The 24,517-nt window shown below is 55.6% G+C and overlaps 1 protein-coding gene across 1 annotated transcript in view; it reads right to left on the bottom strand.

Annotated features, from left to right (window-relative positions):
* Positions 1-1,726: 1,726 nt before the first annotated feature.
* XXYLT1 (xyloside xylosyltransferase 1) overlaps positions 1,727-24,517 on the bottom strand; it is a 38,517-nt gene continuing 15,726 nt past the window's right edge. Inside the window, exons 3-4 of the mRNA XM_052804020.1 lie at positions 16,795-16,927; positions 1,727-2,885 (exon numbers count right to left, since the gene is read on the bottom strand). Coding sequence (XP_052659980.1) covers positions 2,489-2,885; positions 16,795-16,927 — 530 coding nt within the window. The 3' untranslated portion in view covers positions 1,727-2,488. The remainder of the gene's footprint in view (positions 2,886-16,794; positions 16,928-24,517) is intronic.

Below are 24,517 nucleotides of genomic sequence, written 5' to 3'. Positions count from 1 at the left end.
GGAGGGTGCCCAGCGCCTGGCCCGGCTCCAGGGGTGGCTGCGGGACAGGGGAGCACCCAGCCCCACGCAGCCCTGGCTCCCAAAGCCAGCAGCCTCGGTGTCACCCTGTGGCAACGCCATCCCAAACCCATCACGGTGCTTTCGGGCCAGAGCCACCCCAGAGCTGCTCAGCCCCGGGAAAAAGCCACGTTTGCTCATTGCCCCACCGCTCCCCAGGGCAGGTGACATGAGCCCCCAGGGCCGGTGACCCGAGCTGCCTGGCCTGTATTTCCAGCAGGCCCATTTCCAAGCCGATGGCAAGGTCCTGCCCTGGCACGCAAGGCCCCGTGTGTGTCACTGGTGCCACCAAGGCCCTGTGTGTGTCACTGGTGCCACCGGCGTACCCTGACTGGTGAGCGCAGGGCTGAGTCCTCGCAGCAGCATCCCGGGCACGGCAGGGGCGGCGCACGTGGGGCAGCCCCAGGAGCTACTCGGGGCAATCGCAGGGGCCTCGGGACATGCCACAGTGGTGACGAAGCGCCGATGCCAACCACGGGACCGTGACACCGCACCAGGAAGCCCTGCCCTCTCTCTGTTTTTCCCAGCAAGCCCTGGAAAGCAGCGTGGCAATGCCAGGGCAGGGGCGAGGTCGGTGGCTCCTGGGGCTGCTCCCGGCCATGCAACACGGGCACATCCCCACCCAGCTCACGCGTAAATGAGAGCGGGCACCAACTGAGCAAAGCCTCCCTCTGGAGTCCCTGCGAGGGTACGTGCTCTCCGGGCACGGCAGTAGCTCTGGCTGTCTGAGCCGCTGCAAACCCTCCTCATCCTTAGGGTGCATCAGCATGGCATGTTGCCCACCCTGAATCCTGCCCCACTGCAGCCTCCAGCTCCCTGGCTGATTGCCTTGCCTTGCACAGTGAGGCCTCATCACCTTGGTTTTGGGTGAAAATGTGAGTCTAACACAGCAGGCTACTGCTTCTTTCGCTCACCTTTAATCACCTCTTCGCTGTTCCTTCCCTGGGGATGTGAAAATACTTAAAGTCGAGCTTTTATGTTATTTGGAAATGGATCGGTTCAGCAAATTAAAGAGGGTAGGGTTAGGGCTGCAGCCTGCATTGCAGCCTGCTGTTCCCTTTGCATCAATTAGAGGGAGGAGAGCCTCTCCCTCCGTAAAGATCAACGTTCATTCATGGACACAGGGCAAGGAGCCCAGGAAACTCCTGCCACACACTGCATGTGCTGTTATTAGGTTAAGTCATAATTACGTCCCCATCCCTCTCTCTTGCACGTGCACGTCACACAGATGCACACACAGGCACACGCTGTCTCGGTGTAAAAAAAGCAGGCTGAAAGTGGGTTAATGCGCTTGTGCACCTCCTCTGACAGAGACCTGCGCAGGAGCTTGCACCTGCCAGCCAGGCCAGACGAGTCAGGATTTATTTAGGGAGCAGAGTGCTCATGTCTGAAGGCCGCTCATTCACAGCACAGGCAGTTCCCCGCTCCTTCCAAACCAAGCCCGGCTATGGTGATGATGATCTTTTTTTCAAATCCAGTTTGTGCACTGGCCTGTTTATTTGCATCACTCGCTCGGGACAGACGTGGGATAATCACAGTGATAAGCTATGTGGGGCACCACATTCAACTGCCCAACAGATATACATCAACTACTTTTTAATCATGATAAGAAGCGCATGAAACCTCCGATTGCACAGGACTTCAGTTGTGCCGCAGAAAAACAGCCGACTGTGTTTTACATGTGCAGCTTTATTCTCGTACAAAAGGTTAAAGGCAAAGCTAGAAAAACGAACCTATTGGTACACGCTCACCGAACACTTCTAAGACAAGATAGGGCAGTAAAACTTTTATTGCTAAGAAGAACCAACAGAAGGCTTTAAAGCACATCTAGCATTCAATTTTTGTTTGTAAGTAACCCAATTTAAAGCAGCTTTTCAGTCTTTAAAACCCTCTCACCTTTCTGGAATGCTTCAAAAGGAAGATGACCTGAGGACGGCATCTGCTCTCCAGAGGGACCAGACGGATGCTCTGCGTGAGATGCAGAAATGGGCCACCAAGGAGTGCCAAAATGAAACCCAACTGCCCGGCTGTGGACTCCTGCCGATCATTAGACAAGGCAAGGCTGCACAGCACCCAGGGAGCAGCACCCCGCCATGTGCAAAAGCAGCGGTCACCTGATGGCCCCTTGGCTGTCCCCATGTCCCAGTGGCTGTGGCACAGACGGGTACCACGGACTTGCCCCAAGCAGAGCCAGGAGCTGAGCCCAGGCATGGTGACTGTGGATGTCCTGCTCCAACTACCGGACTGCACTTCCTCCTGGAGGGGTGAGGCTACAGGCAATGGGATACTGAACGCTCTTGGGATCCCTACGGATCTGCCTGGGATGCAAAGGATCAGGGCTGGCCACCCTTCCTGAGGGACTGCTGGTGCAGCCACTATGGTTTCGCAGGGCTTGCTGCAGTCAGAGCTGCTCCCGGGGGCAGCGGGTGCCCTAGTCTTCAGGGATCGGGGTGTTGCAGTTCCCGTGGTAAATTTTGACCTCACCCTCGCACTGGAAGTACTGGTCGAACACGTCGCTGTATCCATGGTCCCTCCACCACGTGCAAAGCTGCCGGTTCCACGTGCAGTCAAGCACATGGAAGAGCTCTGGGTGCTCCATCCCCACCATGGTGAAGAAATCCTGGTCCCCGAGGTGGCCCTTGAAGTGGTACTTCTCTGTCAGCTTCTGCACCACGGTGGGCTCCAGCAGCTGGTTGTAGAGCTTGGACTGCCTCATGGCTTCCAGGTTCAGGAGCAGGACGCCACTGTTGAAGCCGGGCAGCCCATCAGGAGGGGGGTCCCCCACTTTGGTTTGGGGGTTCTCGCGGCGATACTGCCAGAACGTGTGCCTGCAAAGAGAGGAAAAACAGGAAAAGGGGGAGTCAGGGAGCGCAGCCCGAAGAGCAGCCACCTCAAGTCTGGGCAGGTCTGGATGACAGCACAGGATCTACCACCCACCCAAAGGATCTCACAGTGCTTGTCTTCTGCTGGCTGGAAGCACCCAGCCTCCCAGAGTGGCCCAGTGCTTCTCAGGCTGCGTCTCTCTCCATCCCCCTGCAGAGGATATTGGCCAGACCTCAAACCACTCTTCTTGCTCTTTCCTAAAGCCTCTTTTGTTTCTACCAGCCATCGCTCTGGTGATCCAACTGGACACAGGATCGTATGACTGCTCACATGGCTGTGTGGGGAGACAAAACCACATCCCCAGTGCCTAGGGCGAGCCACCAGAAGTGCCCCTACGGCTGGTACACACCAGGAAAACGTCCTGCAGTTAATGCGATCTCAGCAGCAGAGCTCGTAGCATCATTATTATTATTACTTTATTATGGGGAAGCTCCGGATCAAAGATGGGCCCTGGTTTGAGGTTGTGCAAAAAGAAGGCTTGAAATAAATCTGAGTGACAGAAATATTTCTGCAAAATAAAAATAAAGAAAGAAATCCAATGGCAACATCTCATTAGCTAAACAAGCACTGCCTTCAGCATTTGCAGCCTAGGAAGGCTCAGCTGTAGCAGCTCTGGCAGACGCAATCTTCACCAGCTAATTTCCAGCTGCCAAGGAGAAGAGAGCGGTGCAAGTCTAGCAATACACAAAACTAACTCCAGAGGGTGATTTAAATGGGAAAAATTTAGACTACCTAAACAAGCAGCCCAAAAATGTCTTTGGCTCCTTCCTCAGCCCTGGGGCAGTGAGCACACCCCACCATACACACACTGGTTGCTCCCACCTGCAGGAATTGAATTCATCCCATGCTATTACCCAAGCAGCTGGGGTTGAATCTGTCCCAGAAAATTGCTCCCATTCAGACTGAAAGTCTTCTGCCCCCAAGCAGCATCCTCTGCTGCAAAGCCAGGCAGCTGAGAGCTGGCCAAGCCTGTGGTTCAGAGGAGGGCAGCAGGCAGGGACCTGCAGTCCCCACTCCATCGCCTGACAGCCATGGGGTACCAGCACTGCACTCTCCTTCCAGCCCCAACACTTAAGGTAAAGCTACAGCAGTTTTTGCACCTCACTGTGAAGATGTCGAGGAGAAACACTGTTAAAAAAAATAAGCCAAGCCTGCCGCTGGTGCCTCTCTGAATCTGTCAGACACTGACCAAAGTCTCCATGCATCTCCAGGAAACAAGAATTTTTTGGTAGATGGTGTGGGTGTTAAACCCAGGTTTAACAAAGGTTTAAAGTGGTCCCATGCTTGGAAGCTGAAGCTGTGCTAATTCAGATGTAAGAAGATGCAGAGACATTAGCCCCTGGGACAACTCCAGAGTCACGGTGGGTACTTCCACACTGCAAACGTTTAAATTGAAATTTTTCTTGTAAGAAGCTGTGTTGAGCTCCAACAGGCACTTGTTCAGGGAATCCTAAAGCTTGCACCGCACTGCGAGACTGGCCAAGGCGAGAGCCAGGATTCAACAGCCACCAGCAGAATTATCCCAGCAGAAAATGTGGACCTGTTAATGATGTCAACTGTGAGCACCTTTTTTATTTCCTGATCTGGAGAACCACAACCATCACACAGCATCGCTTCCTTACAACTTTCCATTTAGATGCTTTAGAATCAAACCTCTGATATTTCTCATTTCATTAAGGGTCTTTACACCACTCCCTGTCGCCTGATTCAGGACAGAAAGGATTTTTCCCAGTGCCAGTTTTCCATGGAAGGAAATGCTCAGTTTTTGAGCAGCCATCTCCACGCCTCCTGGAGAAGGGGACTGGAGGACTGGCTGTCTCATCGGAGCCGGCGGGCAGCAGCGCTCGCTTGGTCTAAAGGGCAGGGAAGGGATGAAAGGGCTCTGCCTCTGCGAAGAGCACTTATGTCTTGGGGACAGGCACCAGGCCACCACAAAGACGACTCGTGGATGCTCATGAGAAAAGGCAGGCAAAGCGCTCTCCACGCAGCGTTAGAGGGAAGCTCAACCTGCAATGACAAGACCCAGCCATGTCTCCCGAGGTGCTCAGGTCCAGGGGTCTGAGCAGAGGCTGACTCAAGCCCACCTCTGCATTCCTCCTCTCTCTGCTTCTCCCTAGCAGTGCCAGGAAAGCCACCCCCATGCCCAAAAAATTATGCTGGAAGCTGGCAGGAGGGAGAGGGGGAGCAGTGTCGTGGAGGGAGGCACCTTTCCAGCTCCACAGCAGCGGAGCCGACTCCTTTCATGTTCTTACCTCCAAAAACACGCTGCCCAAGCTAAGGGACAAGATTACAGCCCCTGCAAGCAGCTAAAACAGGAAAAAACGCAAGTGCCCAAGCCCTCAGCATCACCAGGCCGCAGTGGGGCGAAAGCAGATCTGTATCAAATGACTCAATTTTTCAGCAACGCAGTTCCCCAGCGGATTACTAGGCGACGGCTGATAACGAGAAGGGAGCAACGTGCCTTTTTCTGCGAGGAGAGGAGACAGACCGGCAAAGCAGCAATTGTTCAGCCCTTCCTCCCGGCGCTGGCGTGACGGGGCCATCCTCTCCTGGCCGTGCGTGGGGACCGCAGGGGCGCAGGGCTGGGGGGAGGACAGGGCTGTCCCCGGGGAGTGATGCTGGGGCGAGATCCAGGATGCAACGAGCTGTGGGTGGCTCCGCAGCGCCGACGGCTCGGGAACCCGCTCGCAGCACCGTACCACAGCCTTTCCAGTGCTGGGCTCGGGCCAACCGAGGGAAAGGTATTCTGGCAGGGCTGCGGGCAGCATCTGTTTAGCCTGGATTTTGCTTGGCTTTTGTCCTTCTAATGGAGGGTTTTGGCACTGTCCTTCTGCAGGGGCCAGGACAGAGAAGAGCGTGGTTGAAAGGCACCTCCACCCAGCTGGAAGTGGAAGGAGTGGCGGGTATGAAAGCATCATTTTCTTTGGAGGAGATGGGGCTGGGGAAGCACAGCCACCAGCTAAACAGCTAAACCCAGCCTGTGCCACGCGCCGCTCTGTCCTCCCTGACACCACCCCTTGGCATCCACCTCAAATTTTGGCAAAAACATGGGGGGAAAATCCCAGGGGCTTGATGAGCGTGCCGCCAGGATGCAGGGAGGAGGTGCTGGGAGTGCAGCCCCCCCCCCCCCCCCCCCGAGACAACCATGAAGGAACCGAACCCCAACTGGATGCAATGGAAACGTCTCCCTGCCCCAAGCTCCTGGAGCAGCCAGAATCTCCCTTGGGACAGGCAGTTCAGGCAGGGCAGTGTGCCACCAGCCTCAGCTCTGGGGTGCCCTCCTCCCTGCCCCCCGGCAGCGAAAGCCAGGGCAGGAAGGCAGCCCGGAGATGCTGGCCACTGCTGGGATGCAATGGGGCAGGAAGCTGCTGGCCGGGAGGAGGGGAGGAGAAAGGAAGAGGAGGCATTTCGGGCTTTTGTTAACCGTCCCAGCCCCTCTGGACGGGAGGGAAAAGAGGTGACGCTAGGCCCCCGACCCCGTAGCAAGGTGCGGGGAGCCATGTGGGGCCGCTGCTGTGAGCACCCGCCTGCAGCCCTGATGGGCTTTGCTTTGAGGAGCTGTTTATAAACAGAGCCGGCGTGTGCTAGGAAACATCTGGAGAAGAGCATTTCCAAGCATTCAAACGCTGGGCCCAGGCAGCCCAGATAAAAAACCCCGCTTCCACCAGGACTTCCCTTGCTGGCCCAGCACAGGGCGCTCCGGCCGCACCTCCCCTGCCTCGCAGGCTGGCGGTCACGAGCCCCCGCTTGCAGAGCTGCCATCGCACCCTCTAAAATGCCTCGCTGGGGATAGCTGCCAGGGGGAGAAGGGACCGCTCCACCTCTCAGCTGTACTTTGCAGGTCCTTCCCTCGCTTTCACCTACACCAAGGGGCAAACGCTGGGTGGGATGAAGACTTTGTCCAAACCCATGAACTTCCACTCGTTTACTTCAGCTCTGGATTATGGGACAACCTCATGGGATGAGCTGGAAACCACTGGTAAAGCAGCAGGGTGCCCTTGCTGGCAGAAAAGGCAGGGTGGAGGAGGTACTGCCAGCTGGGAGACCAACAGCAAGCCCAAAGCACTGGCCCACAGGGAGCAGACTGGACTTGGGTGCCTGTACCCACCTGAGATGTTCAAGAGGCTGCAACCCTGCCACACCAGCTGCACAGCCGCTGCTGGCCTTGCTGATGAGGATGTGGATCCTCGCCATGCGGTCGCATCTCCAGAAATGTGGACAGCCTGCAGGATCCCCCCCACGCAGCTGGGGAACCGAGGTGCCAGGTCAAAAAGACATGAAGTGAAACCAGATGCCGGGCCAGCCCCAGGGTGGCTGTGGTCAGAGGATGCTCCTGGAAGGCTGCAGGCTCTCCCAACGCTGCTGTGCACCACGCATGTGCACTGCATGAACCTGAGCAGTGCAGTACCTAGGGAGGAAGGCTGCACAGCCTCCCCCTCAGCAAAGGGGGAAGCAAAGCCAACAACCACAGGATAAACCCACAAAAATAAGGGGTCTGCAAGATTCTGGATGCAATAAACATCCCTGGACCAGTAAACTCCTCGCTGGAGCTCACTGCTTTGCTCCCACCCCTTGCCAGCGCTGGCAGAGTTTGGGCCAGCTGCCTGGGAGGGGAGGACAGGCAGCAGCAGCGGGCCAGCAGCTTCAGGACACACTTGTCACCAAGCCTCTCTCATGGGGGTCAGGGGCTGGGGGACCCCGAGTCCCATCCAGCCAGGCACAGGGCTCCTGGTGCAGAAGGGAGGCACAGGCTGCTGGCCGTCCCTCTCTGCACCACTCTGACAGCAGCCCTGCCAGCCCAAACACCAACTAAAACAAGTGCATGCTCTTGCTACCTCTAAATACACTTTTTGGTTCCTGAGACAGAAAACAGACAGCTGGCGGAGTTATCCCCAGCTGCAGCTGCTGGCAAACGCCACTGTTCCTGTGCAATAAGCAACGAGGCATGAGCGCACCGCGCTCCTCCACTCTGTGCCACTGCCAGTGCTCCTCCAGGATAGGCAGGAGGTCACGGCGTGTGGCTGCGGTCCCACTGCGCAATCCCCGGCCGAGCTGCCCATCTGCCTGGTGCCCAGTACCTGTGGGGTCCCAGCCAGTTGGCTGAGGAGGTGGACGGGATGGGAGCCCCAATGGGAAGTATGCAGCAATGATGGGGACAGGCAGATGTGTTTGAAATGGAGGGGGAGAGAGCAAACAGAGGGAGTAAATAATTGTAAAGGCTTCTGGGGACGGCAGGTACCAGGCTTAAAAGCAACCTGGCTCCCACAGCAGCCTGGAGGACCCCCTGACAGCGGCTTCTGTCCAGCCCAGAGGAGAGGGTGTGCACGGTGGGGAGGGAAGAGTGATGGCACGGGGATGAGAGCATCATCTGTCCAGGGGATGATGGTGGCTCTCCCCCCCTAATCCACAGCAAGAAGTAAGAGCACAGCCAGGAAACCTCCCTGCACCCTTCTCCTCCTCCTGGCTAAACCTCACTGCGGCAGGCAGCTGCCAGCCCCTTACCACCGACCAAGATTAACCCTCAGGAAAAGGCCGTCTCCCCTTCCTCCAGCTCCACCCCACCCCAAAAGGCATTGCTACAGTGAAGACGGGCCCTTCCAAGCTTCTGCCACAGCCGGAGGGAGGCATCCGTCCCAGGGCTGCACCCAGAGCAGCATCCAACCCGCGCTCCCCCTTCCCGCTCCGGTGCTGCCAGACCTCGGCCAGGATGCTCAGCCCTGCTGCAGACCGAGGCTTTGCAACAAAGTGGCCCTTGTTGCTAATTGCTTACTTCCCATGTGCAAACGCTAAACCCCTTAAGGAGCTGGAGCGGCAGGTTCAGTACCAGCCTGGTCCAGAGCGCCTTAGCTGAGGCTGAGCAGTTTGTGTAACCCAGGAAATCCTGGCTCCGTGCTTCTCGGGAGCACCACGCACCCAGCAATGTGCAATGGCTTCGCCAACACAGCAGTAACCCTGCTCTGCAGGGGAAAATGTCAGCCTGGGGCAAAGCAGCCCCAGTTCCCAGCCCAGGACAATGGGCAGGATCTGTTGGTGTGCACACCAGGACCACCTTACCCTCCTCTGATGGGCTCAGGGCAAAGTTCCAGTTCTGGCAGGACCTCCAGCCCTCCTGTGGAAAACGCTGACGAACCGATGGACTGAGCTCTTCAGTGAAGACATCAGTAATTCCTTAATAAACTTCTCACGTAATGCACAAATTATGTCTGTACAGTGATGGTCTCTACTACAGCACAGTCTGCATGCCAAACTTTTAAAAGGCCTGTATTTGGAGCAGCAAATTGATTCTCAATGATTACATTCCTGCATGGACTTAGCAGTCCAAAACCGGGCACACTTAAATAGATGATTAGTAGCAACTTGCAAACGCAGCTTGCAAGCAAAACCTTTCCTTGGGACGTGGATTTTCAAGGCCAGTCCCCCTCACCATCTAAAATTTTTGCACCCCATGCCAGTGCTAAAATCACCCTCCGAATAGAGGTGGGACCATAAATCCCTGTCTGGGCCGCATCGCTTTCCTTTCTTCTACAGATCAAACGCCCGTGGCACTAGCGGCAGTGTGGAGCGATCGGCTGTGTGCATCAGACCACCTGCTCATTCAGCGCTGGGGAAGGACGGGGGGCAGCCCGTTCATGGGGGTACTCCAAAACACTGCAGGCCTAATTATTGTCAAAACGGCAGATTTCTGTTAACAACTGTGCATGGACTCTGCTCGGGCAGTGCTCTCCTGCCTGCCTCGGAGGCACAGGCAGCCTGCCCCAGGCCACCCTTGCCTGCCAACGGGGCTCTCACGAACAGGGGAGATGCCCTCCCTCCACAGATGCTCACCTGCTGCTGTGGGGAGGAGAAATAAAAGGCTTCCATCCCTTCATCCCTGTTTGGGAGTCCCAGTCGTGGGATACTGTGCTGTCATGGGGGAGTCCTGGCATGTAGGGAATCGCCACTGAGCTTCAGAGGGAGGGCATTGCGGGAACCCCTCCAGAGGATTGCCGGGAGCTTCCTTGTGAGGCCCCAGCACCGCATCACTCCAGAAAGCATCCCAGTTATGCAGCAAAACCTCTCGATTTCCTGCTGTTTGTTTGTTTGTTTGTTCCTCCATCAAAGGGCTTCAGCTCTTGGAAGCTCCTTCTCCACCAAGTGCTGGTGAGGAAGCCCTTGGCCGAGCGGCACCAGCTGCCCTCCAGCTGCCAGTGGCCCCATCCGCTCCTCCTGGCCCACCTCCGCATGCTCAGCCCCAGCAGCTGCTTTCCAGAGCAGGCTCAAGAGCCACGCTGGGCTGGTTTGAGACCTCTGCTAGCATCTACAGCCCAGACTCCCCTCCTTACCACACTGCAAAACCTTCACTGGGGTGCAAGGAGTCAGGAATACCTGCACCACACAGGCCAGCTTGAGCCTTGCCACTGCCCATGAACAGCATGTTGCTTAGCAACCCCAAAACAAGCTGTGACCTCCCAAAAAGTGTCACTGCCCAGCATGGACCAGCTCTTTCTTCAGTTCATGCTCTCCCAAGACAAAAAAGTAACCACCGAAGATGACAGCAGTTGTGCAAATACCCAGCTGGATCTAACCACCTGCTCACGATGTTTAGCGTGCAGGGGCTGATGACCTACCAGTGCAGCCAGGTACTCCAGCAACGCCAAGATGCCACCAGTGTAACACCTACCTCTAGACACCAAAATCGAGATGTTCAGGAGCTGAAATTGAGAAGTTCAGGAGTTGAAGACAAGTGCAGGTATGGTAACTGATACATGCTCACCCGACACACCCTGGACTTGTGTGCTGTGGCCAACAAAAAATTACCCATAGCAAAGTCATAGAAAACTTCTCAGGCAGCCCTTGCAAATGAGGACCACCACCCATGCGTGCTCTCTGCAGGACAGCAAAGTCCTTGGAGGCAACACTTGAACCCATGCTTGGAGAGTCCTGACTGCCTTACCCAAACACACACAAGTGTTTTGGTTGTTGGAGAAAATCATGTCTGTAATGTCCAATATCTCAAAAGGGACAGTTAATAGCATTAATATTATTAATAGCGTTTGTTCTAATCGATGCACAGTTGTGGTTGTCAGATCTTGTCCAATTTATTCATTGCTTTTAAATGACATTTCAAGTTTGCTTGGTAATGGGAATCAGTGCAACGGGTCCTACATATTAATGATGTGCACAGATGTGAACAACAAAACGCTTTACCTTCCTGGATAATTTTTTTTTTATGAGAAAGTAACGCTGAATTCCTGAAATCAATTCTGTTGCCAGTTCCTTGCAGGTTCTGCTTGTTCTGTAATTTTGGCTGCTTCTTGGCAGCCATTGCCTAAGAATTCCTAGAACCGTTCCCGCCGTGCATCATGCAGCAGCACTTGCTACAAATCAAGTCAAAGCCTCGAAATTCTTTAAAATCCAAAGTGCGCAGGGTCCGGCTTGCAGGACTGTGGGCAGGCAGCGTTAGCATCACCACGCCTGGCAGGGCACAGGCAAGGCAAATTCTCCTGCCTTCGCTGACTGAGGGGCTTGGGAAACACAGAGCCCGTCGTGGCAGGCAGCTCCCTGCTCCCCCAGGGCAAAAGCACTTGGAAAAGAGCAAAGTCTCCAAATCAGGGCAAGCTGCCTGCATGAGGAGCCCACAAAACCAGGCAAACTCAGGCAGGAGGACCTGCCTGCTGCAGATGGTTATCTCCAACTCCAGAAAGCTCCATCCCAGGCAACAGCCCACCTGCACTGCTATATCTTACAACCACCACCACCGCCTCGGCTGATACCCAGGGAATCCAGCTGCTCCTCCTTGCTCGCAGCTGTCAGCAGTACTTTGTGATTTTTTTAAATCCCAAGAGAAGGTACAGGACATACCGTCTCAGCCCAGATGCGCTGACAGCCCGGCCTGGCTGTGGATTCAGCATTAGCTTGCTCACAGCCCAGGATAACTCCGTTCCTCTTCCAAACATCTGACAAAGTGACTTAGCACTGCTGCTGCTGAGCTCCCAGCAAACGTCGAGCGCTGCAAGTGCCGTGCCTCCGGGTCCAGCGGTTGCACAGGCTTGCTTCCACTCATTAATGGACTTCTCAGGATTATTTTACCAGCTCTCAAACAAACAAAACCTGTGTGACAGAGCACACAGCGCACCTAGAGCAGCTCCCACACGACCACAAGCAGAAACAAAGCCTTCCCTTTCCACAAAATAATGTCCTGTTCAAGCTCTCCCTAGGTTTTAGGCAGAAGCAAAGGCGAATGGCCTTGCAGCCATACAAGGACTCAATTGTCAGCCCTTTGTAGTCTGTAGCTGTCCCTTTGATGTAGATCCTTTCCTGCAGGACAAACTGTTACCTTTCCCCACACTGTGGATTCCCAAGACACCTCCAGCGTCATTAGCTTCTTGTCATGGGGGACAGCAGTTAAGATCTCACCCAACGGCAGGAACGGAGGCAGCAGCCACCCTTCCAGCCCCAGCTACATGCACCCTTGGACCTGAGAAGGTCTGGGACCTCACCTGAGGTCCACCATCACAGCAAGTACCTTGCTCCCAGCTGCAGCAAGAAGGTAAAAGCACCCATCTGAGGACCTGTGGGTTAGGTCCTCCCTGTTGCCAGCAGACCATTCCTCTCCAATGAGACCTCCAAGGGGAGCAACGCGGGGCAGTGCTGAGGGCCCCAGGCGGTGCCGGCACTGGTGGGCACACAGAGCCCACCGCCACGTGGCAGGGCCAGTGACAGCACCGGCACCACGTAGGAAACAAAGAGGCAGGGATGGCTGTGGGGATGGCAGCGGGGAGCACAGCACAGCGTGCTGGTCGGGGGTCAGCCCACAGCAAGCTGCGCTTCACTCGGCCATCACTCAGCCCCACGGCAGCCGGGACCACGGCTAAGCTGCTCGCCAGGCCAGGCACGCGCCCTGCACTCACCCTGAGAAAAGAGACCTGCCTGCTCGCCTGGTAACCAGCTTGCAGGCTGCATCTGCAACGCTTGCCTGCATGTTTCTCAGCAGGGCTAAGAAAGAGCACAGGAGGGCCTGGACTTCTCCATCTGGCCAGGATCTGGCATGGAAGGCCCAGTGCAACATAAATATTTATACAGAGCATCATGGCTCACCCTCTGTAGCCTGGTGAACAGGACACTGCCAGCACACCTGAGTAGCTGAAACGCTGCAGGGGACAACAGGGTTTTTAATTAAGGTTATGACTCTGCAAGAGCACTTCCTTGCATGGTCAGGGACCAGGCAAACTTCAGATGCAGATTTTAATCTTTCCATCAAAATTATTCTTGCTGAAGCAGGAGCTCCTGGTCTTGGCCATGGTGTGGATCCTGTGCAGGCAGACACATGAGCAGGCATACGTCAGTGCTGGGAAGAGGCTCTGCCTGCAGGCCAGCATGCAAACGTCAACCTGGCAGGAGGCATCCAGTGCTGCCATGGCAAGCCCACAAGTGTCTACAAGTCTAGTGCATAGTACCAGTGTCCCCAGCAATGCTGGCAGTGGGGGCAGCCTCTTGTGGGACGAAGCTCTGCCTGCGACCCCATCCACAGAGGTGTTGACCATACCCCATGTCACACGTCAGATCCAAAAGCCGCAGAAAGGACAACACGCCTGACCCACGGACAGAGTGCTGCTTCCCCCACTGCGGCTGGAGAGAAGCAAACCTGATGCCAACAGCTTCGGACCTCAGACTGACTCCTGCACTTCACGTGGGCTCCCGCAGCCTCCCCCTCCGCACCCAGGACCCCCTGCCAGACACTGCCCTGTGGGGCACGGCGGGGAGGTGGATCTGCAGCGTGACCCACGTACAGCTTCAGCAGGACATACTGCTTTCCACAGGCCACTGAGCGACCCCAAAGGACAGGCCAGCCCCAGGCTGTGTAACAGTTAAACCCCAGCGTTTGCCTTGCAGGAGGGCCAGGAGATCCTGTTGCTCAGAGAAATGCGTTTGTCCAAGACAAACAGTGGCCGGGCATTGTTTCAGCATGAGTCAAACGAGTGGAAACGCTCCCGTGCCATCCTGTTTTGCTGTCTGGAGGTTTCCCCCTACCTTCAGGATGTGCAAGCAGGCTCCGGGACATTTCCTATTTGCTGTTCCCTTACTCCTCCGTTTCCCGCAAGCGTCTGTGCCCAGCACTGCTCAGTGCACCAGCGCAGCAGCCTGAGCCTTGTGCAGCCCCAGCCTGTGCCTGGCAAGTGCAGCCTGCAGCCGGACAGCCAACAGGCAGCTGGCAGGAACAGCACTACCTCCCAGAAAAGGGTGCATCGTCTACAAAATACACTGGTCTGCACCCATTTATCTCCTCTGACGGGCCAAGCAGGTAAGAAGGATCCAACGCAGCCAAGTGGATTGATCCCCATCCATCTTCCCCATTGCTACAGAGAGCGGAAGATGGCATCCAGACTTTGCTAGCCACTGGCTTACCCTGCCCCAAGGGTGCCAGTCCACAGCTCCATGACCAAGCTTAGGAAAGCTCTGCTGACTTCCCCCAAGCCCTCTGACGTTTTGCCCAATGCTGGGGCAAAGCTGGTGCCGCAGAGAGCTGCATGAAGCAGGGAGGAAAGCACGAGTGGCAATGGAGAGACCCCACCATCACCCCATAACCCTCCTTCACCCCCACAACCACTTTCCCAACTGATGCTTCAAGCCTGCGCATGTGGCAAATCACACGGCTGGAGCTGGCACCTCTAATTTCACACCTACAACGTGTTTTTATCTTGCTAAAAGTATAAAAATAGCAAAGATTATTTTTTTCACAAAGACGCTCATGCTTTGTCAGCTCATATTATTTTTGTCTGTAAACCCTTTTAGCAGCGAGGTGTGAGCCCCGCGGGGCAGAGGGCTCGGTGGGAGAGCAGGCTGGCGTTTGCACAGCTCGCCCCGCGCCGGGTGATCTGGCGACAAGAAGGATCAGGAACTTGTTTTCACATGAAGATCAAAACAGCACAAGAAGAAAAGCACAACATAGCCCAAAGTGACCCAGAACGTCAAAACTGCAACAACAGAAAGTTCAGCCCAAAAATGCAGCCTGTGAGGGCTGTTATTGCTTGGCTTGTTTGTCCCCACCGCGGGCGGCAGGAGGGGGGAGAGCACGGCTTCGGCTCGGGTCAGATATTCAGTGCTCAGCCCCGCGGTCCCGTGCCTCGTCCCCTGCCGTGCTGGAGATCTCTCCCTCCAGCAGAGCACCCCAAAGCTTAATGCGGTCCCCTCCAGGCACACCTGGTCCCACAAACCACATCCAGGCGCTGGAACACCATCCCTGCTCCCTAGCTATGCATGGAAATAATGCAAAGCCAATCCCTGCAGAGACAGAAACACAGAGCGATTCCACCATGGACTAATTGTAAGCAAACAAACACTTAATTTATCCTGTTAGAGGCTGCACCGCTAACGAATGGGATCTGCCCTGCTGGGCAGCGCTGACTGAGGCTGCCAGTCCGACGCAGCCGCACTCAGCTGTTGCTGCTCCCTCCATCCTGCTGTAAGTTCTAATGATTGGATATGATTAACTGGGGCTGGATTTACCACTCTGGGCACCAAAATCCTGCCAGGACACCCAAAGCAGATACAGGAGCCCTCCATACTCTGAGCGTGGTGCCACTCTATGGAGACGAGACCTCAGCATCCGCATTCCTCTGGTCCCAGCTCTCCCTGCCAAGAGCACAAGTCAGGAGGGGAGGTGACACTTCTGCCACAGGCACAGAGATGTCTTTTTCCAGCCCGGGAACAGTGGCGACTTCTGCAGCTTGAGCAACCAGAAATGCTCTCATGAGCATGCTCTCAGCTGGCTTGGGCTTCTAGGAAACGACTGGTGGTGATTAATGACCATCAATACCCTGCTGGTGAACTTCCCTCTGTCTCCACCCTCATCCCATCTGGATGCACATGCAGCAGGAACGGCTGCTCCAGATCTTTGCAGCTCAGCCTTTGCCCAAGAGTGCTGCTGGACATGTCTTAAGAGGTTCAGTTATTGATCTCACTACTAAGGCTTCCAGTAGGGAAGGAAAAGACATACGGAGCTCTTAAGCTTTTTTTATCCTTCTCCAAGAACATTTCCATTAGGATTAGCAAATCCAGCCAAGCCATCTCAGACACTCAAACTCTGCTCAGCTGAGAAGCCATTAAGGTATCCTGAGCTGATGATCTGATTCACCCTGGATTAAAACAAAACCTGAGGTTCATCCTTGGAACAATGCACGCTAAACTAAACCAGTTTCTTTAAGCACCAGCCTGGAAATCTATGTGTCTCTGAAGCTCACCGGTAGCCCGTGAGTGGGAAGAGCTGGGCCACCCCTCGGTGCACAGCTCCCACCGCTAGCTGCCACCACAGTCGGCACTGGCTGGTGGACCGAGGGTCTGACGAGCAAGTGACTATGGGGCTATCCTCCTGCTTGCAAGCCCAGGTCACCAACAGAGTTGCCCACTCAGTCTTCCCTGGGGGAATATTTCTTCAGCAGAAGGTGCACTGACACTCCAGGGACCCAGAACCTCACTGTTGCCCAGACTCAACCCCTACTCTCTGCAACATTCACAGCCAAAACCTCTGAGCCCCAACATACAAACTGATGCTCCAGAATGCAATCACAGCACGTCAGCAGGCATGGCTGGGCAAACACACCTCTAGCAGATGTGCTATAATCCAGGTATGGATTTTGGCACCGATGACCAGGAACTTGGCTCTGGAAGCCTTCTGATGGTGTGTGAGAACAGGGAAACCACTGCAACACTTTTTTCATACCGATGTACAAGTTTCAGATTAAGTCCCCCTGCAGGGATTAAAGCAGGGAGACTGCTTCCCCCTAGATTTTCTTCCAAAGACCAACCTGAGTTGAAGAGAAGACATGCCAGCTGCCCACTGCCCACCCCCTGCTCCCCATGGGGAGGCGGCTGTACCTGTACACTGGCTGCATTTCCCTGGCAATCCCAATGACTGCTCCCTCTGGGAAGTTGTCGAACTCATCAAACAGGTCTCGGATGTTGGTCTTGTACTTCAGGTCCAAGTCTACCTGGATGATCTGTGTTATTTCTGAAAGCACAAAGAGGAAAAGTCAGCTATATAAGACAAAATTGCAACCAGCGATTACCAATGGCAACTTGAGGAATTACACCCAACACGGATTTGGTGCAATCAACCCCGTGGGCAAGACTCGGCCAATTCAGGGCAAACACAATCCAACTGCAACCTCTACATAAAGCTACCGACCTTCAATGATTGCGACAGCATTTACCACTGCGCATTTTAGGCATGATATACTTCAGAAACCATTTCTGGTGACTTCCTGCTTCTATCCAGTCCCTCCTTCCTTCCAGAAGACCGGTTTGCCATACAACTGACAAAAGCAAGAGGTAGCTTCAACCCAGCCTCTCCCTTTCTTGAAGTGCTTCTGCAGGAGCAGCCACACAAAACCCCATGCTTACCTTCTGCTACCTACTTCTGGGAAAAGCTACCAACTCCATGAGCGTTTCCCAGTGTTTCCCCCACAGCATCCCTGGCTTGAAGCATGAGAGCAATTCCCATGACAGACAACATCAATAATTCAGTCAGACGCGTGACACCCTCAACAACACCTGCACAAGCTCATTAGCTGCTGTTGGCCTGACCTGGGCTTCTCCGAGGGCAGAGATTACAGCCCCCTGCCTGCACAAAACTGCTGACAGTCTGTGGCAGCCTGGAAAACTGTTATTGCTGGTGGTACTCTGTCAGGGACAAGGAGGGTCATGCAGACATGGAAGCATCTTCCACTTGCAGTGGGAAAGTTGAGAGCAGCTGGAGGACATCGTTATCGAGGCCAGGCCTGAGCTCATTAATAGGGTCGGGCCCCTGCCTGCATTTGTCACAGCCTCCTCTGCAGCACACAAGATCGACTGATGGAGATGTTGCTTGGGAGGGGGTGCAGGAGACATGCCTTGTCAAGACTGCTTGTCCCAGGTGGATCTGGGGATGTTGTACGGATTGCAGCAGGCCAAGTGGAATGCAGCAAACGCAAACGCTATGAGAGATCGGACCATTGGATGTGTTCCTCCAGCCCCAGGCAAAGCCATGTTCATCTTCTGGCCAGCCAAGCTCAGCTCTACTTGGGGACTGCGAGCGGAGTGGAGCCATTCCCCATGGTGTTATGTAATGCCAACGCTATTTATATGTGTTATAAAAGCCAAGAGCAAATTGGCCGGGTTGCTTAGCACTCGGCACTAATTGGATTAAAAAGACTGTATCAACCTGTTTTGGCCCCCATTTAGGATGCACAGGTGCCGTTACAGCTTTCTGCAGGCTAGACGTGCGTGTCACCACCGCTTTCACAGCACTCAGCAAACAAAATCCTCCTCCTTCCTCCCGCCCAGTCCTTGCAGGCAGGAGGTCGACCCCAGCCTGCCCTCACCCTCTGCTGCCTGCACCCTCCATGGCTACGGGGAGGGCCTCCCATCAAGCTGGCGTTTCTGCAGCGCTGCCCAGGCTCCAGCCTTCACACCACCGTGGTTCCTCGCCCCCTCGTCCCGCCGTGCTCGGGACAGGCTGCTGGCTACCCCCGGTCTGCTGAGAGCAGGAGGCAATCGCTGTTTTCAGCCCCCAAAGCCACCATTGGGACTAGAGACCCAGAGACGCTGAGTGCAGCCAGGCATGGGCAGCTATCCTCCGGCACAGGAATGCAGCTTTGACATTTCAAATGCGTTCGTCACTTGTGTTTCAAGCAGATGCTGGGCTGTACAGCAGCGCTGAATTTTTTGCAGATCCTGCACTAATCCAGGGCTCTCGGCAATTGGTTGTATCTACCACACTGTCCTCATTTAAGAAGGAAAAAGCCCTGTGAGGTTAAGCAAGAAATATACTGCTTACTCTGCAAAGCATCCAAGCAGAAATATAAATCAAGGAGAAATAGTATCTAAGCTACAACCCAGGCTGTATCTCAATTTATTTTTTTAACATCCATCACTCTCTATATGCTAAAGGGGAAGGCCACACTCCCTCCAACCAGCAGCACGGCAATCCCCAGGCCTACCTTGTATTTACCACCACCATAATCCTCTGTTTGCAAAGATTTAAAACCCAGGCATAGTAATTCACTACAGGCTAAAGCAGGTCTTGACCTGAAAGCAATTTCCCTCAGCCTTCCTAACTGCCTTAGAAATCGCCAGCACAACTCAAGCAGATGAATAGGCAGAGCGGAGGATTTCTGCAATGGGGAATGAGACATGTATCCGAAATACCCTAAACCTCCCCAGTGGTCCATACCACAGTGGTGCAAAACCCCAAATTCTTAACGCTACTGCACTTGAGAACATCCAGACTGGTCACAAAACTTCAGGGCGAGGAGACCCAGACCTCCAGGGAAAGGAGACCCCGGACCTACAGCACAAGCTCAGCCCAAGTGAAACCAGGGTGTAGCCTGAGCCCTCCAAGGCACTGCTGAGGACGGGGAGAGGGTTCTCAGGAGGATCCCAGCACAGCTCACCCTGGTGCACAGCAGCCTTCTGATGCCTCATCAGGTTTCAATTAAATCAACCGCGAGGCACGTCATCCGATTGTTCTCTAAAATTACAGATGAGCACTAACTGCAATTAATCACAGCAGAGAATGAAAGCTGAGCTTGGGGGAAGCTCCCAGCCCTGCCTGCCCCAGCACCAGCACCCCGCACTGGTTCCACACTGTGCTGGCAGAGCCCCCCAGGAAAAACTCACTAACAATTCAGTCCCAGAGAGCGCAAAGTACTTTTCCTTTTTTTTCTTTTTTTAAAGCAAGCGTAAACTGCAACACCGAGACAAAAATGAGCATGGGTGACGTCGAGCATCACTTTGCCAGATGCAGCTTGCACGGATAGATTAATGGCCAAGACAATTTCTCTGCCTGTGACTGGCAAGGGGCCAGGCGCTAATATTTATGATGTATCATGCTCTTTCACCGTTTTACCAAGTGCTTTGTCCTGGCTGCCATGTGGGGGTGGAGGAATCACGTGCTTTCTTAGGCACAAACTGCTTGGAGGGGTCCAGCTGGAAATGTGGGAACAGGCTGAGAGCGTTTTGCTCAGCAAGCGAGTTTTCTAACTTTGCCATACTGTACATTACCCTCTGCTTTGTTCAACTCCAGCTCTTCCAGCCACAGTTTGTAAAGGGGAGTTATGCCACTCAAAGCAGAGATGATCTCCATCAGCAGTGACAGCTTTACAGCACAGGCTGGCCCCGTTTAAAGCTCGTAATGTTTTATTGCAGCCTCATACCAGCAGCCACAGTAGGGCTGCTCTCCAGGCTCGGCTCAAACCCTCCCTCCAGCCACATCCAGAGGAGAAAGACCAGCTTCAAGGATGCACGATCCCGCAGCAGGGTCTGCGGTGCTGCAAACCAGGAGAGAAAGCCACTACCAGTACCTAAGCTGCCTTGCACCGGGGCTCAGCTGCTGAAGAGAGGGAGAACCAAGGTTATCCCAGAGCAGGGCTCCAGAGAGATGCCGGTGCAGACCCCTCTTGTGCAGGCGCTCCCTCCTTCCCCCCCAAGAGCCTCAGCCCAACAAGGGGGCACAGGCAGGCAGAGGTCACTTCCCTGTGCCCTGCTGCCCAGCATCCTCTGCCAGGACCCAGCAGAGCTATGCCGGCATGCGGGCAGGCACCCCAGGTGTGTGCCGAGGGGCCCGGCGGGCTGTCTGGATGCTCTGAGCAGAGCCCAGGAGCCCCTCTGGCAGGGTGCAGTCTGGTGGCCCTTCCCAGGAGGCAGCAACCCCACAGCCTGCCCCATGGCACAGCGGGGACAGAGCGGGACGGGAGCAGGCGGGTGTCCAGCGAGCTAGACCACCCCACCAACACGTAGTGTGACTCTTAGGAGCAAATTACTCTTCTCAGAAGAGTCACGCGGGAGCGGGACCGGCAGCAGGGGGGTCACGGGGAGGAGGCGTCCTGCTTTGGCCAACCCAGCCAGAGCTCTGGGGAGGCTGTGCAGCGAGCGACCCTGCAGCAGCTATTACCTCTCCAGCCCTTCTTGACCCACAGCCATTGTCTGGAGCAGCCTACGGATGGGCAGCCTTGAGCCTGTAGGCAAGGACTACTTTCCCCTAGCCTGCAAGAGATTTAAATAGTGGATTTAAAACTACAGGAAAGTGGATGGATGACAGATGGAGGGTCAGGAGAAGAGGAGATGCAAAGGCAGGAGCCTGCACGGAGCCTGGGGGAAGCTGCCAAGCATGTAAGCCTGTGGACACAACTCCCTTGGCTGCTCTGGGAATGCCAGCTGCCAGCTACAAACCTGATGGGAGCCTTTTCCTGCTCCAGTGCCTTTCCCACCAGCGAGTCGCTGCCTCCCCAGTGCTGCAGGCAGCCAGGGCAGAGGCAGGCAGCAGCAGCAGCGTGCACTCCCCGTGGCACAGACGGTGCTGACACCCTCCATGCACAATCAGGGCATCCACAGGTCACCTAGTGATGGCCAAAACTAGTCTCTGGTGTACGACATGCAATTTGAGAGGCTCCTACATGAGCTACAAAACTCCGGGGCACCAGACACCCCTGGGTGTGGGGATCCCAGGGTAGTTCACCAACTGTGCATTGGGCTCTAACAGACAAGGCTGAAGAGCAAGCTCCTGCAGCCCCACAGCCTGGCCTCTGCAGGCAGCACAGGCTGTTCTGCAGGCAAACTTATTTACACTTATCCCAACAACTTTCTCTGTACGAGGGTTGCTACCGTGACAAAGCCCAGACAGCGGGCACGGGGCTGGGGTGTAGGCGCTGGTCTCGTCTCCAAACCCTCTTCCATACAAACCACACCAGATCTGGGGCAGAGGCATGCCACCACCAGCAGCCACCAGTCTGTAGAGAGGGGAAAAGAGTGAAAATAATAACAACTCATGTCCAGGAACAAATAGTGAAATGGAGAGCTGCCATCACGATGCAAAGGGCAGAAGCTGTCCAGCAAATGGCATGGTCTTAATTGCTGTCAACTGAGCAGCGGTTTAACAGCTTTAGAGTAGAAGAAGCAAGAATTGAAACCTCCTGGAGGTGGTGTAACTCTCCAGCCCACTGGCAGGCTCATGTTGGCACAAGCTCAGCTCCCTCCTCAGAGTACAAAATCCTGCCTGCAGCTGGTCTGGCAGGGCAGATGCTGCAGGCAACGGTGGGACGGCAGGAGGGGAGAGGGGACAGGCCCCTGCCCTGCAAGGCTGCACTGCGCCCAAATCTCACGCACACTCCCGAGGCAGATGCCTGTCACCAATGCTGGTGGTGATTTGGCTCTGCTTCCGCCATCCTCTGCACCAGCGCCTCCACGTGTCTCAACAAACTTGTTTTTAAGGACCTAAGCACCCTGGTGCACCATGCCAACGAGGAGAGACTCCTCCGACACGTATCGGATGGGAGCACCCCGACCTCCCTGCACCTCCTCTGCATCACAGCAGCGACTTTTGGGGCCGGAGGCTGGCGCCTTGTGCCCATGCAGAGCAGAAGAGGCGGGATCAAGGAGGACACCACCGGGATCGCCAACCGTGCCGACTGTGCTGTGCGACCCAGGCACGCCGCTTCGCCTTTCCCCGCGGAGCCAGCAGCAGCGAGTCCTGCAACACGAGGAGGCAAGAGCCCCCTCCATCCTTCTGGAGACAGCGCGGGGAGCAGTGGCCTCGCAAGGGCAGGCCGATGGGCAGGCACAGACAGATGGGGGATGCAGAGCAGCTCAGAGACCCTTCTGCAGGGACTGCAGTAGTGCAGCCAGCATGGGTGACACCGCGCAGCGAAGGGTCGGGAGTGTCCCCTGCTGGCTGCAGCCCTGGGCGTTGTGGGGCTGCTGTCGGGGTCTTGGGGAGGGCCAGGGGGTGGCTGTGCATTTTGCCACTTGATTTGAACCGTCAGAAGGAAGAGGGCTGGGCAGCCCAGGCTCTCCAAGTTGGGGTCAGCAGGGCTGGAGGGCTCAGGTCTGTTGGTCTGCAAAAGCTGGGCACACCTGGACAGCTTCCCCTCCACCTCTCTCCATCGCTTTGAGTTTGGCTCTGACTACCGATGACTGATTTTTTTTTTAGCCGGAAGGTTTTTTAGCTGTCCTCATCACGACAGGGTGAGATCCCAAGGAAATCAGGAGCTGTGAAGGACCAGCAGTGACCTTCAGATCACTGCTCCGGGCAATAAACCTCCAGGAGCAGGGCAGCAGCAGCCCTTGCTCCAGCGGGCAGCATGCCTGCCGGCAGCAACGTGCGGGTCTGCAAAGTCGCCCGTGCTGGCTGCGAAACCAGGATCCTCCACCCTTGCTGGCTCAGAGGAACCCACGGCCAAGAAAAACACCACTCCCACGGCCAGCACCAAGACCGGGTGTGGGCGCAGGGTGGGCAACAGGTTCCGGAGGGTCCTTGTGCAACCCGGAGGGTGCTGCCCAGCAGCAGCAGCCGGCCATCCCCAAAAGCCTCGGCTGCAGCAAGGAGCAGAGCACGAGTGCGGCTGCAGTGCTGGGCGGCAATGTCAGCGCCACAACAAGCCCAGCGTGGATATGCACGGTTTATTTACACAAACACGCTGGGTCCTCCATCCTGCCCTTCATTAGAGGCTGCCTGTGTTTGGCTCACCCCCCCCACACTGCCGGCCGCCCCCAGCCGCTCTCCCTCCTGCTGTCAGCAGGGCTGTGAGCAGCTTCCTCTCCAGCTGTGCGCTCCCCCTGCCAGGCCTTATTTTCTCCACTGATAAAGTCTCCCCCTCTGCTTCCAGGATTAATCACCACTGCCCGCACAGCTGACCCCGACAGCACCGAGAGCCTCACCCAGAGGAAGGCACCCGAGGCAGGGGCACGCACGCATGCGTGCAAGCACAACATGCTCCGCAGAGCTTGCTGCCAGTGTGCTGGCGACTGGGGGGGCTGCGGTCGCCTTCCCAGGACCTGGTGTTGCTCTGGAGCCCACCTTCCCAAGAGAAGACGATCCTACAAAGCCCTGCACCGGCAGGGCTTGCCAAGGTGCAGCTTACCTTCCAGATGCCCGCTTAAACACAGGTCCTTGCCTCTGCCACGCGGCCAAGGGTCCTCTCTGCTCCTTGGGGCAGCCTAGCAGCCCCCCTCCCCATCAAACAGCCTGCGCTCCCTCCAAACAGGGTGCCAGGGGAGGGCAGGAGGCAAGGGGGGACATGCCCAAGTGCCCCGGCTGCTAACCAGGTTTCTGCGGCACCGATTAGGCATCCAGCAGAGCAGAGCAGCAACTGCTGCACAGCAATTCCAGCCTATCGGCTAATTAAAAATTAGGCTACCTGCCAGAGACAGATGACAGATCATCACTACCACCCATGCAGGGCAGGCACCTGGGTGGGCTCAGGGGTCTGGTGCAGCAGCAACGGCCCCGGGTACTGATGGCAGCATCACTCTGCTCGCCTTGCTCCACACCACGCAGCCATCTCCAGGGGGATGGGGAAGACTCAGCAGGAGATGGATGCGTTTTGTTCCAGGAAATTAATTTTTCCTGTGCATCCAAGTGTCTCCTTGTAATCCATCAAGGTCTGAGGGACTAATATTTAACGGTGCTCAACACCTCGGCTCTTAACCTGACTCCAAGGCAGAGACATTGCTGAGCACGCGACAGCTTTCAGAACAGAGCTGGAAGTGCTGCTTGCTATGTATTTAATATATGGTGCCGCTGGGGGAGGAGTGTGAAGACACTTTTTGGACCTGGAGGAAGAGC

Source organism: Harpia harpyja, chromosome 12, assembly GCF_026419915.1.
Source record: "Harpia harpyja isolate bHarHar1 chromosome 12, bHarHar1 primary haplotype, whole genome shotgun sequence".
Classification (NCBI taxonomy): domain Eukaryota; kingdom Metazoa; phylum Chordata; class Aves; order Accipitriformes; family Accipitridae; genus Harpia; species Harpia harpyja.
The sequence above is the reverse complement of the archived record's forward strand: the minus strand, read 5'-3'. Positions and strand labels throughout refer to the sequence as shown.